The sequence below is a fragment of the Juglans regia genome, chromosome 15 (genome assembly GCF_001411555.2).
Source record: "Juglans regia cultivar Chandler chromosome 15, Walnut 2.0, whole genome shotgun sequence".
Classification (NCBI taxonomy): Eukaryota; Viridiplantae; Streptophyta; class Magnoliopsida; order Fagales; family Juglandaceae; genus Juglans; species Juglans regia.
This window is the reverse complement of record NC_049915.1, coordinates 4,314,720-4,327,867: the sequence shown is the minus strand read 5'-3', so window position 1 is coordinate 4,327,867 and position 13,148 is coordinate 4,314,720. Positions and strand designations below refer to the sequence as shown.

General features: G+C 32.8%; 1 protein-coding gene and 1 long non-coding RNA gene across 2 annotated transcripts; both read left to right on the top strand.

Moving 5' to 3' along the window:
- The first annotated feature begins 3,064 nt into the window (after window positions 1–3,064).
- LOC108990393 (transcription factor MYB44-like) lies at window positions 3,065–4,431 on the top strand. Its single transcript, XM_018964342.2, has one exon. It carries the CDS (start codon window positions 3,151–3,153, stop codon window positions 4,081–4,083), a length of 933 nt encoding a protein of 310 aa, XP_018819887.1. The 5' UTR covers window positions 3,065–3,150; the 3' UTR covers window positions 4,084–4,431.
- A 3,247-nt stretch (window positions 4,432–7,678) lies between these two features.
- LOC118344739 lies at window positions 7,679–10,136 on the top strand. Its single transcript, XR_004798486.1, has 3 exons — window positions 7,679–8,199; window positions 9,099–9,201; window positions 10,106–10,136. It is a non-coding gene; the product is annotated as an uncharacterized LOC118344739 (long non-coding RNA).
- The last annotated feature ends 3,012 nt before the right edge of the window (window positions 10,137–13,148 follow it).

The window sequence follows — 13,148 nt, the reverse complement described above, 5'->3', positions numbered from 1 at the left end:
CGAATCGATATATACCAATTTTATATTTTTTAAAATCGATTACGTACCGATTACCCTACTAAATTGGTACTTCCGGTTTTACCGATTTCCAGTCCAGTTCGATTTTTCGATTTTTATAAAATGTAAGTTTCACAATTTATTATTATAAATTTGTTTATAAAAAAAAAAACTAATTTAAAAATTATTGTTTTATACTTTTATTATAAGTTATATATTAGTAGTAACATTTTATGTAATAATTTATAAATTATAATAAAAAATTATTTCATATATAAATATATATAATTATATATAAAACTTTCACATAAAAAATTATAATTATACATAATATATAAGACTTATATATATTAATATATATATAATATTTTGTATAAAACTTATATATACAATAATATAAATATTTTTTTATATATTTTTTTTATCAACGGGTCCGGTCCAGTCCGAAAAATCTTAAAATCGGAAACCGGATCGAAACCGGCCGATTTTCACATTCTAAGAACTGGTCCCGGACCGGACCGGTTCAAAACCGGTAAAACTGGTCCAGTCCGAACCGATTTTTCGGTTTTTTGATTTCAACTTACACCCATAACCACAACGGTCTTATTTTTACTCACCAACTCAAAAATAAAAGTGGTATGTAGTTTTGGAAGGTCATTTGTCTATTAGAAGTGTTATGGTTATAAAATATTTTATAAAATTAAATTTATAAATTAATATAATTTTATATGATATATTAAATCAATTTAATAATAAAAATAATTTTATAATTTAAGGTATAATATAAAATGACGTAGATTTACTTTTATACGAGACTTCAATTACTATAGACAGTTTGAATTAGTTTAGATCTATCATTTCAGTTTTAGTTAATTTAAATTTTAAAAATATATTAAGTCGCTTTAAGTTGAAGTGTAATTAATTAGATCATATCGATAAATTCTAATTTACTAATTTTGAGTCGAAATTGTTAATTATATTAAAAAATTTTAGTTCTAAATTTTAGAATCATCCCGTGTGTGTCAAAACTCTCGAATAATTATTGATCTTTTTGGTTAATTATGGTGAGACTGAGAGCAAGTATTTAATATATTATAATAAAAAATAATGGAGATAATTATTTATTTTAAGAGGACTAAATATTATATAAAAATATTTATAAAATAATATAATTTAATATGATAAAATAAATTATACGAATATTGATAAGCTTACTACCTTCCTGTCTTTTTTACGACTCATTTTATTTATTTTTAATTTTTTTCAATTTTTTTTTATTTAATGGTTGAGTAAGTTATTAGAACTAGTTTAGATTTAGAGATGATAAGAGATGATTTAAAAAAAAAAAAATAAAAAAATATTATTTTTTAATAATATTATTATTTTAAAATTTAAAAAATTGAATTGAGATTTGAAAAAATTAAATTTTTTATTATATTTTGTATGAAAATCTAAAAAAATCGTAATGATAATATGAGATGAGATGAAATATTTTCTGAATCTAAATGAGATCTTAGTGAAGTTGTATATATTTTTTATTTTTTTAATCATCAGGATGTTAAAAAATTACTTCAAAAAATAATAAATTCAAATATACTATAAAATAATAGAGGAATGTTAAACATATCATTATCCAAATTATACGCTAAACATTTGGAAGATTTGGAGACGTCGGTTATGGCGGTTTGGGAAGGTCGAGTGCGTGTGTGACACGTGGAGTAAGGAGTGAGTAGAATTGTTGGGAGTTAATTTGTACAAATTTTAAATAGGTAAATTTTATATAAATTTTTATAAAAAAATAAATTTCATCTTAAAAAAATATAAATAAAATTATTCTTTATTAAAGAATTCATTATTTTATAAATTTTTTTTATAAAATTTATTTATTTAAAACTTATATTTAATATTACTCGTTTACCAGACCGGAGGGCAGTAATTCAATGCTCGTTTCGTTTGAGAGGATGAGATGTGAATCGAAAGAAGAATGAAATATTATTTTTATTTTAATGTTTAAAAGAATTAAATGATTTATTATATTATTTATAAAATTTTAAAATAATAATAATAAAAAAATGAAATGAAATACGATAATGGTTATTCTCTCGCTTCCGTCCGTGTTACTTTGCTTCCTATTCAGGACAAAAAACGGAAAATCCAAATTCCTCGATATTGCTATCCACCCTATCTCGGTCAAACCAAATCCGCTCCCAACTGTATCTCTTATTTCTTTTTAATTTCATCACACTTAATTTTTTTTCCTTTTATTTTCTATGAAAAAGTCATTTTTATGTTTTTATTAATTTGAAGTTATTTGATGCAAATGCAATCTCAATAATTAATAATGAAGAAAAAATTTAGTCAAAAACTTTTGATAGAAATAAATTCAGAAATTGATATAATTTAATTATAAAATTATTTTTATTATACTATATTAAATTATAAAATTATTTTTATTATAAGACATTACTAACGTATTATATGAATTTACATTTATTTATATTTATATTTTTGTAAAGAATTATTCTTTTTTTAAATTGATGTGTAGAATATTTTATCAGTAAATATCTATCTTATTTAAATAATAAAATATAATTTATAAAATTTAAAATTTATTTTTTTAATCAAATTATCTCACGTACGTAGAGGATATGTTATAAAAATTTTAGAATAATAATACTCTTAAAATACAACGGCAATGCTCCCATCTTGTTATTGTTTATTAGTTATTAACAAATAAATAGATGGGGAGGGTTTTTGGTACGTGTGATCCTCTTGTTAATTATTATTTATTTATTAAATAATTGACGAAAATGGTTTTGGTTTGAATTTGATGACGTGCGTAGTTGGAACAGTACGTAGACGACGCCAGTCGTCGAGAGGGACTGATAAAGACGTGTAAGCTGGGAAGAGTTACAGGACGACGCGTGTCAGTTTGACAGCTGTAAGCTAGTAACTGCCTTGCCTGGAAGAATCCCCCCCCCAACTCTCAACGGCCATGACCGGTCATTTCCACCGCCTCAACCGGTCATCCTTATCCTCTCTTATATATCTACCGCTCCACTCTCGATTCTCCATTCTTCTATTTGTGTACAAAGGTGAGGCTCGACCTCCATACCCCCTATCTCGATCTGTTCGCTTTTGAAATCGATTTCCATGGCGTCCTCGAGGGATCGGATTAAAGGTCCGTGGAGTCCTGAAGAGGACGAAGCGTTACAGAGACTTGTACAGAGCTACGGACCGAGAAACTGGACTCTGATCAGCAAGTCGATCCCCGGCCGATCCGGTAAGTCCTGCCGGCTACGTTGGTGTAATCAGCTTTCGCCAGAGGTGGAGCACCGGCCATTCAGTCCGGAGGAAGACGGTGCCATTATCAGTGCCCACGCCAGGTTCGGCAACAAATGGGCAACCATCGCTCGCCTCCTCAATGGTCGCACCGATAACGCCATCAAGAACCACTGGAACTCTACCCTCAAGCGCAAGTGCTCGTCCACGACCGACGATTTAAGCGACGACGTGCATGCGCATCAGCCGAATAAGAGATCGGCCAGTGTCGGCGCTGGCGCCGCCGTCTCTGGTCTTTGCCTGAACTCAAGTAGCCCGTCCGGTTCCGATTTGAGTGATTCGAGTGTTCCCGGCATGTCGCCATCGCACGCATACAGACCCTTGGCGAGAACCGTCTCTCTAGCGCCTCCAACCCAGCATCTTGACACCTTGTCTTCGAATACGGATCCGCCTACCTTACTGAGTCTCTCTCTTCCCGGATCAGATTCGTGTGAGGTCTCGAACTATCGTGTGGGATGCAATCGGGCTGGGAGTCCTACTCAGGCTATAAATCCATTGGTGCCTCCACCACCACCGCCACCACCACCACCAGTAGCATCCGTGCAGCAAATTCCGGTGGCAGCTCAGAACGGGTACGGGAAGAATTTCTTCAGCGCCGAGTTCTTGGCGGTGATGCAGGATATGATCAGAAAGGAAGTGAGGAGTTACATATCTGGGATTGAACAGAGCGGGCCGTGTAATTTGCAGACGGACGCCATTAGGAACGCCGTGGTGAAGCGGATTAGGGTTAGCAAGATCGAGTAGCCAAAACGGACTTGGTCTTTAAGTTATTGGAAAACCCAGTCCCAACCATCAGTGAACTTGGTTTAAGCTAAGGAGCTGGTAGTGGGAAGAATGAATTAACTCTGGCCTTTGGTTTTTTTTTTTTTTTTTTTCTTTCTAGTTTTTCCAATAGAATAGAAAATAATTTCGGTAGTGTACAGTGGGAGAAAATGGGGTTTGAAAAAAGAGGATGGAGGGAGAAGATTTGAGAAACATGTTACTAAAAACCGAGAAAACAAGAGAATTTGATCTTCTAGTGAACTATTTTTGAGCTATTTAATGGAATGACAAGAAGGAAAGGTATGGAAAAAGAAGTAATATTTTCAATTATCTTGAGGACTTGAATAAGTCGCAGATGATGATATTACTGATTAGATACAGAGAGCAAAGCTTTTTGTTTGGTTACATGGAATTGAAAAGAAAATTCGAATACCCAAGTTTTGTCCCAAACGGCTCCATTTACTCTCTTACAAATAATTTTTATGAGATTTATCTATTAAAGCTTGGAAATGTGATCTGAGGTGGTGGAGTTACTTTGAAACTTAAGTGGGTACCGTCAATTAACTGATAGGAGAAATGATTTTCCGATGTTTCTACGGAAGAAGTTTGTAAGCTGAAGTATATTTTTGTCATGGTTGACATCTATTATGGGAAAAGTAAAAAATAATATTAAAAAGAACAGATAAATGTTTAAAATATTTTACAAAAATAGAAAAGTTTGGTTTTTTTAATTGAAACATCCAATCCACTTGCTCCACGGGGCACGGATCCAGCTCTCCAGCATGGTAGTTATCTTCCTTATCAGTCCCTTGGCAATGGCAATTCTCAAGTCTAAAATTTGGAGCTAAAGTCAAAATTGTTAAAGATATATTTATATTAGACTATTTATTTTAAAATTAAAATAATAATATAATATTATATATTTTAATAATAATTTTTTAATATATATTATAAATTATACATTCAATATATTAATTAATAATTTAATTTTTATTTAAAATTTTTATTTTTCAATTATTTTTTATATCAACTTAATTATCTAACATAATATATATACCCTATGCTGTCAACTGTGTAGAGTCTCACTTTCTCCCTTTCTTCCTCCCTCTCTCTCTCTCCGCTTCTTTTTCTCAGCAAATGGCTTGACAACTCATTTCTCTCTTCCTTCTTTTTCTCCTGGAGCTCGTCCATTCGTTGGGTGACCATTGATGCCATCCCTTTAATTATTACATTTCGTTGGCTACCAAAACACGAAACTAGTTCAAACTCTCCGTGTTGTGTTTTGAAAAGGAAAACAAACACTGCATCTGCTCTCGCCCTTTGCTGAAAGATTCAAGCAAGCACACAAGAACAACAATTCCCAAAGGTGAAGTTCTTATTGTACATTAGCATTTCTTCAACAATTTCGAAAACGCCCTCCCTAAAAATCTGCATTATTGCGAGTAGTTCAGCCACACGATCTTTGGAGTTCTCTTATTTTTTGCTAGCAATGAAGCACTTCATGCAACCAAGGAACCCGATCTTGAGGAAGAAGCATTTCACGGACCCACTGTCCACAAACTGCAACCAGTGACAACCTCAAGCCTCCACCTGACAATCGGAGGTCAGCCACGAGCACGGCCTCACTTCAACCACCCACCATCAAAGCACTTCATTCATTACCCCCAACTGGTTATATACAAGATGAAGTGGTATTTAAAGCTTGATGAACAAAAACAAAGTGTTCATGGTTTTGAACAGATCTTTTAATTATGCTTATTATGTGGTGGTGGTGGATTCACTTGTTACGGTTTTAGGATATATGCCTATTATGTTATAGTATTAAGTAAATTTTATATACTATACTTTCATCCGATTATATAGAAGTGTAATACTTTTATCATAATTGGATCATTTTTTATTTTTTTAAAGAAAAAATTCAAAGATTGATAAAATATGTCATCCCATTATAGTAGAACAAAATTACGATCAAAGTGATAATTTATTGAATTTTCCAATCATTTTTTTCTTTATTCTTTTTCTCGTTCCCAGTAGAAAATTGTAGATATTTGACGATTGGGTCTTTACTTATTAGTGGATGCATATCATACTGAGTTTGGCTAAGATTTTTATTTGAATTGAGATAAGACTCTTAGACCCATGCGATGAGTCGGATAGAGAACTCTAGGATCTAAAGTGTCAATTATAAACACATGAATCGAATTTCATAATTCATTGTTTTGAATATTTAATATTTTCTCAGAAATTCACTCGAATATCGTAAAATTTATTTAATAGATTTTACTATACATCAACTACTATTAATTTTCACACTCCATAGCTGACAATTTTTTTTTTTATATAAAATGAAGTATTTTTTATAAAATATAGAATGTATGATAATAAATAGTAACTGATAAGAAGAATTATTCTTATTTAATATATCTATCTTTCTCTCACTCTAAATCATAGAATTCGGTCAAACAATTCAAATCCTTCTCAGCCATCTTACTAGCCATAATTGCATTAAATTAGACATCATAGGGTGTGAATTATGGCCAGCTCACAAAACTCTGAATGCAGAAGAAACCAAATTTTTCTTATGGTTTTTATGAATCCTTCACAGCTTACACTACTGGTAGTCCGTATTAGACTTAGCTTAGCCACCTAGGGTTTTTTTTTTTTTTTTCGGGATTAAAAAGGTGGTGGTTAAGAAAAATTAAAACAAAAAGGATAAAAGCTAAAGAAATAAAATGAAAAAAACAAAAAAACTTGAAGATAGAAAAGATAATTTGATTTTATAAAGTATATAACCATATTTTTGATAGAAATTAAATCTTGTAATCAAATAACAAGGAAAATAGTCTAATGGCATTTTGAGTAGGCATAATAAAAAAAAATCTTTTCATCATTCATGTATAAGATCAAATGGTAAAACTATAATTATCTGAAGGAAAAAATAGTCTAATGGACTGAGATTTGTTTTCACAATTCCTCTCAACTCATCTATGTAATCATTACAAGAAAATTGCACCATCACTACAAGAAAATAGGCTTTTTCCAACGATTTTTAGATTGCTGGGGAAAAATTCGCCGCAAATAGTCACTATATGCGGCGATTTCAAAGTCACCGCTTAATTATAGCATTAATTTGAAAAAATGTTGGGAAGAATTCAATGTTAAGCTTTTTGCAGCGGCTTTTTAATCTTTTGTAGCGACTTTTTGCGCTGTAAAAACTATTGTAAACATTTATTTCCGTCGAATAGAAAAAATCGCCACAATAACTCATTTTGCGACGAAATTTGTAGTCGTAATAGGTATTCTGCGACTGACAGCGATATGTGAAGTGCTGGATATAGCCTGGTACATTTTTAGACTATTTGCGACGAATTTTTGTTGCTGCAAATGAGCAGTACCAACAAATTTGTATTCGCTGCAAAATGGTATTTGCATATTTGTGGCGACTTTTTGAGTTATTGTGGCGATATGAGGTCGCCGCAATAACTCGATAAAATTTTAATTGACCTGCACCTTTTCCCCTAGTCATTTCCCTCCCGTCTCCCACCACCTCCCCCCCCCCTCCCTCCCTCCCCAATCCCTCTTATCCCTCGCATATCCCGATTCCCCTTTCTTCCCCAAATTTGTCTTCTCCATTTTCGTTCTTACTGCAAACCGAATTCAAAGGCACCCTTTTCTCCTGGCGTCTTCTCCTTTGCTTATTTGCTCAGTTTGTTTCTCTCTCTCTCTCTCTTCGAAAACGCCCCCCTTTCTCCCTCTCTTTTCAAGACTGTCTCTGTTCAGAGCCATGTTTGCTCTATGTTTGCTTGGAAGAAGCTCCCAAAAGAAAGAGCAAAGGAGAATCATCTCTAGTGATGCCCTTGTTTCCCAGATTTTAGTTGCCTCTGTTTCCCAGATCTGCTCGCAAACCCTTTTTTATTTTTTAATTTATTTTCATTCTTGTGTCCTTCTACTTCGCCAAAATCTAGCAAATTAAATTGTATGTCTGCTCCTACAGAAGATGTTGCCGAACAGTCAAGAGAAAGTTGGGATGCTAAAGTTATGGATTCAAGTGGGACAAAAACATTTAGCACTAGGATGCCTGGCAACATCCAGAGAAGGGTATGGCCGTTAGATTGACCTTATATCTATAAATGTTTTAAAATCTTAGTGTGATGGATAATGTCTGGTAGTACTTGTTTGTTTTTCCTAAAGGATGGGCTATGATAAGTTCCATTATCTTGGCCATAAAAAAAGTTGAAAGTAATATGGAATCTGTGAACTTGTTCACATCCATTTAGTTTAGAAGTCATAGTTTATCTAATTGCTACTAATTACATAGAAGTGATGGATTAGCTGACATCTCCAGTTTAACTTTCCACATCCAGAATCAATTGGGCATGTTATTAGGAAGTGTTTATTCATTGCAAGCATTACTATAACAGCTCAATCTTGTCCTAATATAGTTTTGATCTCAAATCCATATTTTGGAACTTGAAAGTAATAGGTTTTCTAACATGATTTGCTCTTTCCACAAATTTCTCTTGAACAATATGCCACTTCTAGTATCAATTGTTATGTAGAATCTAGCAGCTTACTGCTGTCCATTGTAATCCACAGTTGGTGTACACAATCATTAGTGTAGAAAGTCACACCATGCAAGTAGTCTATTTACACATACCAGTTCAATGCCTATGTCTTACCTAGGGCTCTCATCAAGTTCTTTCAAGGTTTTTTTTGTAGCATGATCCAATTATTAAGATTAGAGATTAGGTTTTCTAGGTTTGAGAGGCAAGACTTCTCAAAAGCAGGGGGAATATGACTCTGATAGAGAGTACCTTCTTGAGTTTTGTGACCTGTTTTACTATAAAATGAAAGTGCTCGGACGTATGTTAGGACATTTTTTTGACGTATTCTGGAATTTTCTGGCTGCCTTGAAGAAGGGGTATTTTATAGCATGAAACTTGATGATTCTCAAAATTAGTGGGTTCATTGGGATGATGTTTGTTTCCACTATTCAGGTTCGCTGCTTGTGAGTGAAGCAGCTTAGGATCTTAAAGGGGAATTATTGGGGGGTTGAGATGGCTTAGTTTTCAACTTTATATCATATGTCATGGTGAAGTGGTATGAATTTCTTTCTAATGATTTCATCTCCATTATGTCTGTCTTTTCAATTTTTGTGTACTTGCATTCAGCATCTGTATGGAATATATATGGCATTTAGAGAATATGACTGACCAAAATAGTTTAGCATTCTTTATTCTATGAAAAAGTGCAAATTTTTAACGTTATAAGCTCATAAATTAAGGGAAGCATTTATATAGAGTAACAAGATGTTGACTAGAAGCCATTCACAATAGTTATGATGGAAGAAGGATATCTTGAATATCCATACTGGTGTTGTTACAAGTTTTATGACAACCTTTAACCCCCCCACCCCTACCTTCTCTCCCCAGAGATCCAAAAGTTCTGAAGTTTGTGTTCACCATGATAAGGGTCATAACAGAAGCACTTGTAAAGGTGAAAATCATAGCATTAATAAGTAGGCCTATCTTAACAATAAACGTATTGTTGACCTGAAATATGCCCTTGTGGTAACATGGGTTAGAGCTGCAACATGGGTTTCTAGGAAGGAACCACATGGATCTTTGAAGTGAGTGACATGGCTTGATGTAAAACAGACAATAGGATAGAAAAGTTTGGTTAGAGCTGCAAATATGATAGGTTGATAAAATGTTTTTACCAAAAGGGTGTCATTAGATGACTACAAGCACAAGGATAGCTTGTACTTTACCTTTTCTATACATAGCTTGAGAATGGGTCAATATCCATTAGAGTTCTTGTCCAAACTCTAAGATCCTAATCTCTTGACAAATGATATATTTTCTTACATGCATAAGAATGTGTCGTCAATGTATGCACCCGATTATTAATCTTAAGAATATCTCTAATATGTAAAGATGGAATATATATTTTCTTATTTGCATGCTTTTTAAGTTAGATACTGCCTCTATAATATGTTCTACAGGAGGAGGTAGGAAATGTGGAAGATGATAAAAAAAAAAAAAAAAACTGATTTAAAAAAAACTGTTTTATACTTTTATTAATATATTAGACTATATAATAGTATTAATATTAGACTATTGATATAGTTATAAGTTATATATTAGTATTAGTTATAAACTTTTAGTGATTTAATATTAACATTTTATATAATAATTTATAAATTATAATAAGAAATTATTTCATATATGAATATATATATTATATATAAAAATTTCACATAAAAATTTATAATTATACATTATATATAAAACTTATATATATTAATACTTAATATATATATATATATAAAATATTTTGTATAAAACTTATATACAAAAATATTATCTTTTTTTAATCAATTGGTCATGTCTGGTTCGATCTGATCCAAAAAACCTCGGAATCGGAACCGGTTGGTTTTTAGATTTTAAAAACCGGTTCTGGACTAGACCGATTCAAAACCGGTAAAACCAGTCCGGTCCAGACCGGTTTTCCGGTTTGAGTTTACACCCCTATTAGTCGGATCCTTCCTTTTTGTTAGAGGTCTCCCTTTTCCACATACAATATGGGGGCATAATATTTTCTTACATTTGTTCGTGAAAATTTTAGTAGTCACAATTGGTTGACGTGAGTCTTGACTTGAATGTTAAGCCTTCACATTTATACTCAAATTTATCTAAATGGCATGAAAATATATTATAATGCTCATCACTTTAGGATATACACATCGCTAATTCAAACATCTTTTCACCAAAACCTCGTAAATCCGTCCATCTTTATTTCCTCGCAAGTTATCGTTGCTACTTTTGACCAGCGTGTATCTCCTTTTTAAGTCCTTTGACCAATATCTATTTTTGCTGCAGCAAATTAATGTTCTTCATATGAAATATATATAACAAACAGAAGTCTACAGAGAATGCCCATCATCTCAGACGACGCACACATGCATTTCACCTCACACTCATCTTCATTGTAGTAAACTGATAACTGCACATTTTTCACGTGGTCATCAATGTATATCTAATCCAAGACTTCAAAACTGGAAATTGCACATTTAGTGCTAACAAGTGTGAAATTACATAAAATCAACCCTAACAACTCTCATTGGACCTCATTGAACTTGTATTTGTATACATAGCTTGGGATTGCTTTTCAATGCTAAACGGAGATATGCATGGGACCGAGCAATTGAATGAATTGAAATCAGTTGTCGTCTCGACCTCCACTTGTTTGCTAAGTGCATTGTTAAATTGATACACAAAGTCCTTCAATGTTGTACAAAAAGTACAAACCTATAGAAAAAAGCATTCGCGCTTGCAGACTACTACTGCTCATTCCAGCCCAACATATATTTTTCAAGCAAACTAGTACCCAAAAATCACTCTCACATGTACAACCCTTGAATTCATGTAGTAGATATAGGATTGTATGTATCAAGTAGTTCTCTGCATTTATCCTCAAATTTCCACAAGTCTGTAAATCATATAGACAACTCTGAATATAAGTCTTCAACCCAGCATTGAATTGGGATGGGATCCCAATTTTTTTGTTAGTTTCTGCATGATGTGCCAAAGATAGTATCCTTGGTGAATATCTGGAAAATACAGAGGCAATTGCACTTTTCATTGCCCGATTTGTTATTACCATGTGAGGAGCTCGACCACTCATGCACTTCAACCATATTTAAAACAACCAAAAAAATGTACTTGTATCCTGGCTTGAAATCAAATGCATGCCCTAGCAGTATAAATTATTCATGATGGTTCATACCGAAAAAGGGAGCAAAAGGCACACTATATCTACTTGTTAGATACATTGTATCGAATGTTATAATATCTCCAAAGTACTCAAAGGATGCTCGACTGCATGACCCCCAAAACACTTTTCGGACCCTAAGCTCATCATCTAGATCCATAACAGATACAACACCATCATTCATCTATGGTGGTAAAAACCCATAACCTAGTCACCAAATGAGAATTTTCCTTTGCCTTACAATTGTTGTCATTGTTGGGCATGGCCTCGAGAAATTACTATGACTAGGTTTATACTTGTTGCGTCTCGCTTCCTCCTTTGTTTCATTAAACTAAACTCCGCTTGCTTTGTATATTATTTGTAATAAGCCAAAAGCTCTTTCTCGTTGGTAAAATTTATATCAGATCTAGGTTCTTGAACTTATTCCTCATTATCACCACTACCATCATTAGTCCCCTTGGCCTCTTCTTGTACGTCTGATGTTGTTTCTTTATCCTTTGTGTGTGAGGCACCCCCAACATTCTCACTTTCTGTATATTAGGCAAGGTGGAAAAATCACTTAAGCGTTGTGTGGTTCTTCAACACATTTACATAACAGATCTCTTGTGCATAGTATGGTCTCTTTAATACTTTTCAATGTTGGAGGATTACTCGACGAAGAATAGTGTATAGTTGGTCTAAGAGTCGGCAATAATGAAGCTGCAATTATATATATATATATATATATATATATTTGTATATGTCTCAAATGATTAGTACACAAATGCAGACATAAAAAATAATAATAATAAAGTCAATGGCTTTTACCTGGCTTCCCCAAGGGTAGGGATATGAATTTGGGTATCTATTTGGGGAAATCATAAATGACGGGTAGAATAGAGATAAATGTCCATAATATTCCTGTAATCGACAAATAAACGATAGAAAAATTAAATGAAAAATAATATAAAGATGGAATTGTTAAAGATAAACATGTAACGACAAAAAAAGTAATGTGGTTTAAGAGAAACAACTATCATACCTGCGGTGAGGACATTGATGTACAAGGCTTTAGTAGCCTTCCATCTTCCTCTTTACCCATCAGACCTGTCTTCCCTCCAACAACTATCAATTTGTAATAGTTTACAATCATAATGGAGCAAACACTAGTTGAGATGTAAAGTTGGCAGTAAAGTTAAAAGATATATAGAGAATAATTGTTTTTATTTTCACGTGTTGCCCGTTTGAACTTAGTCAAAGAAAAACAATATCAACAACTACAATGAAAAGAAAAA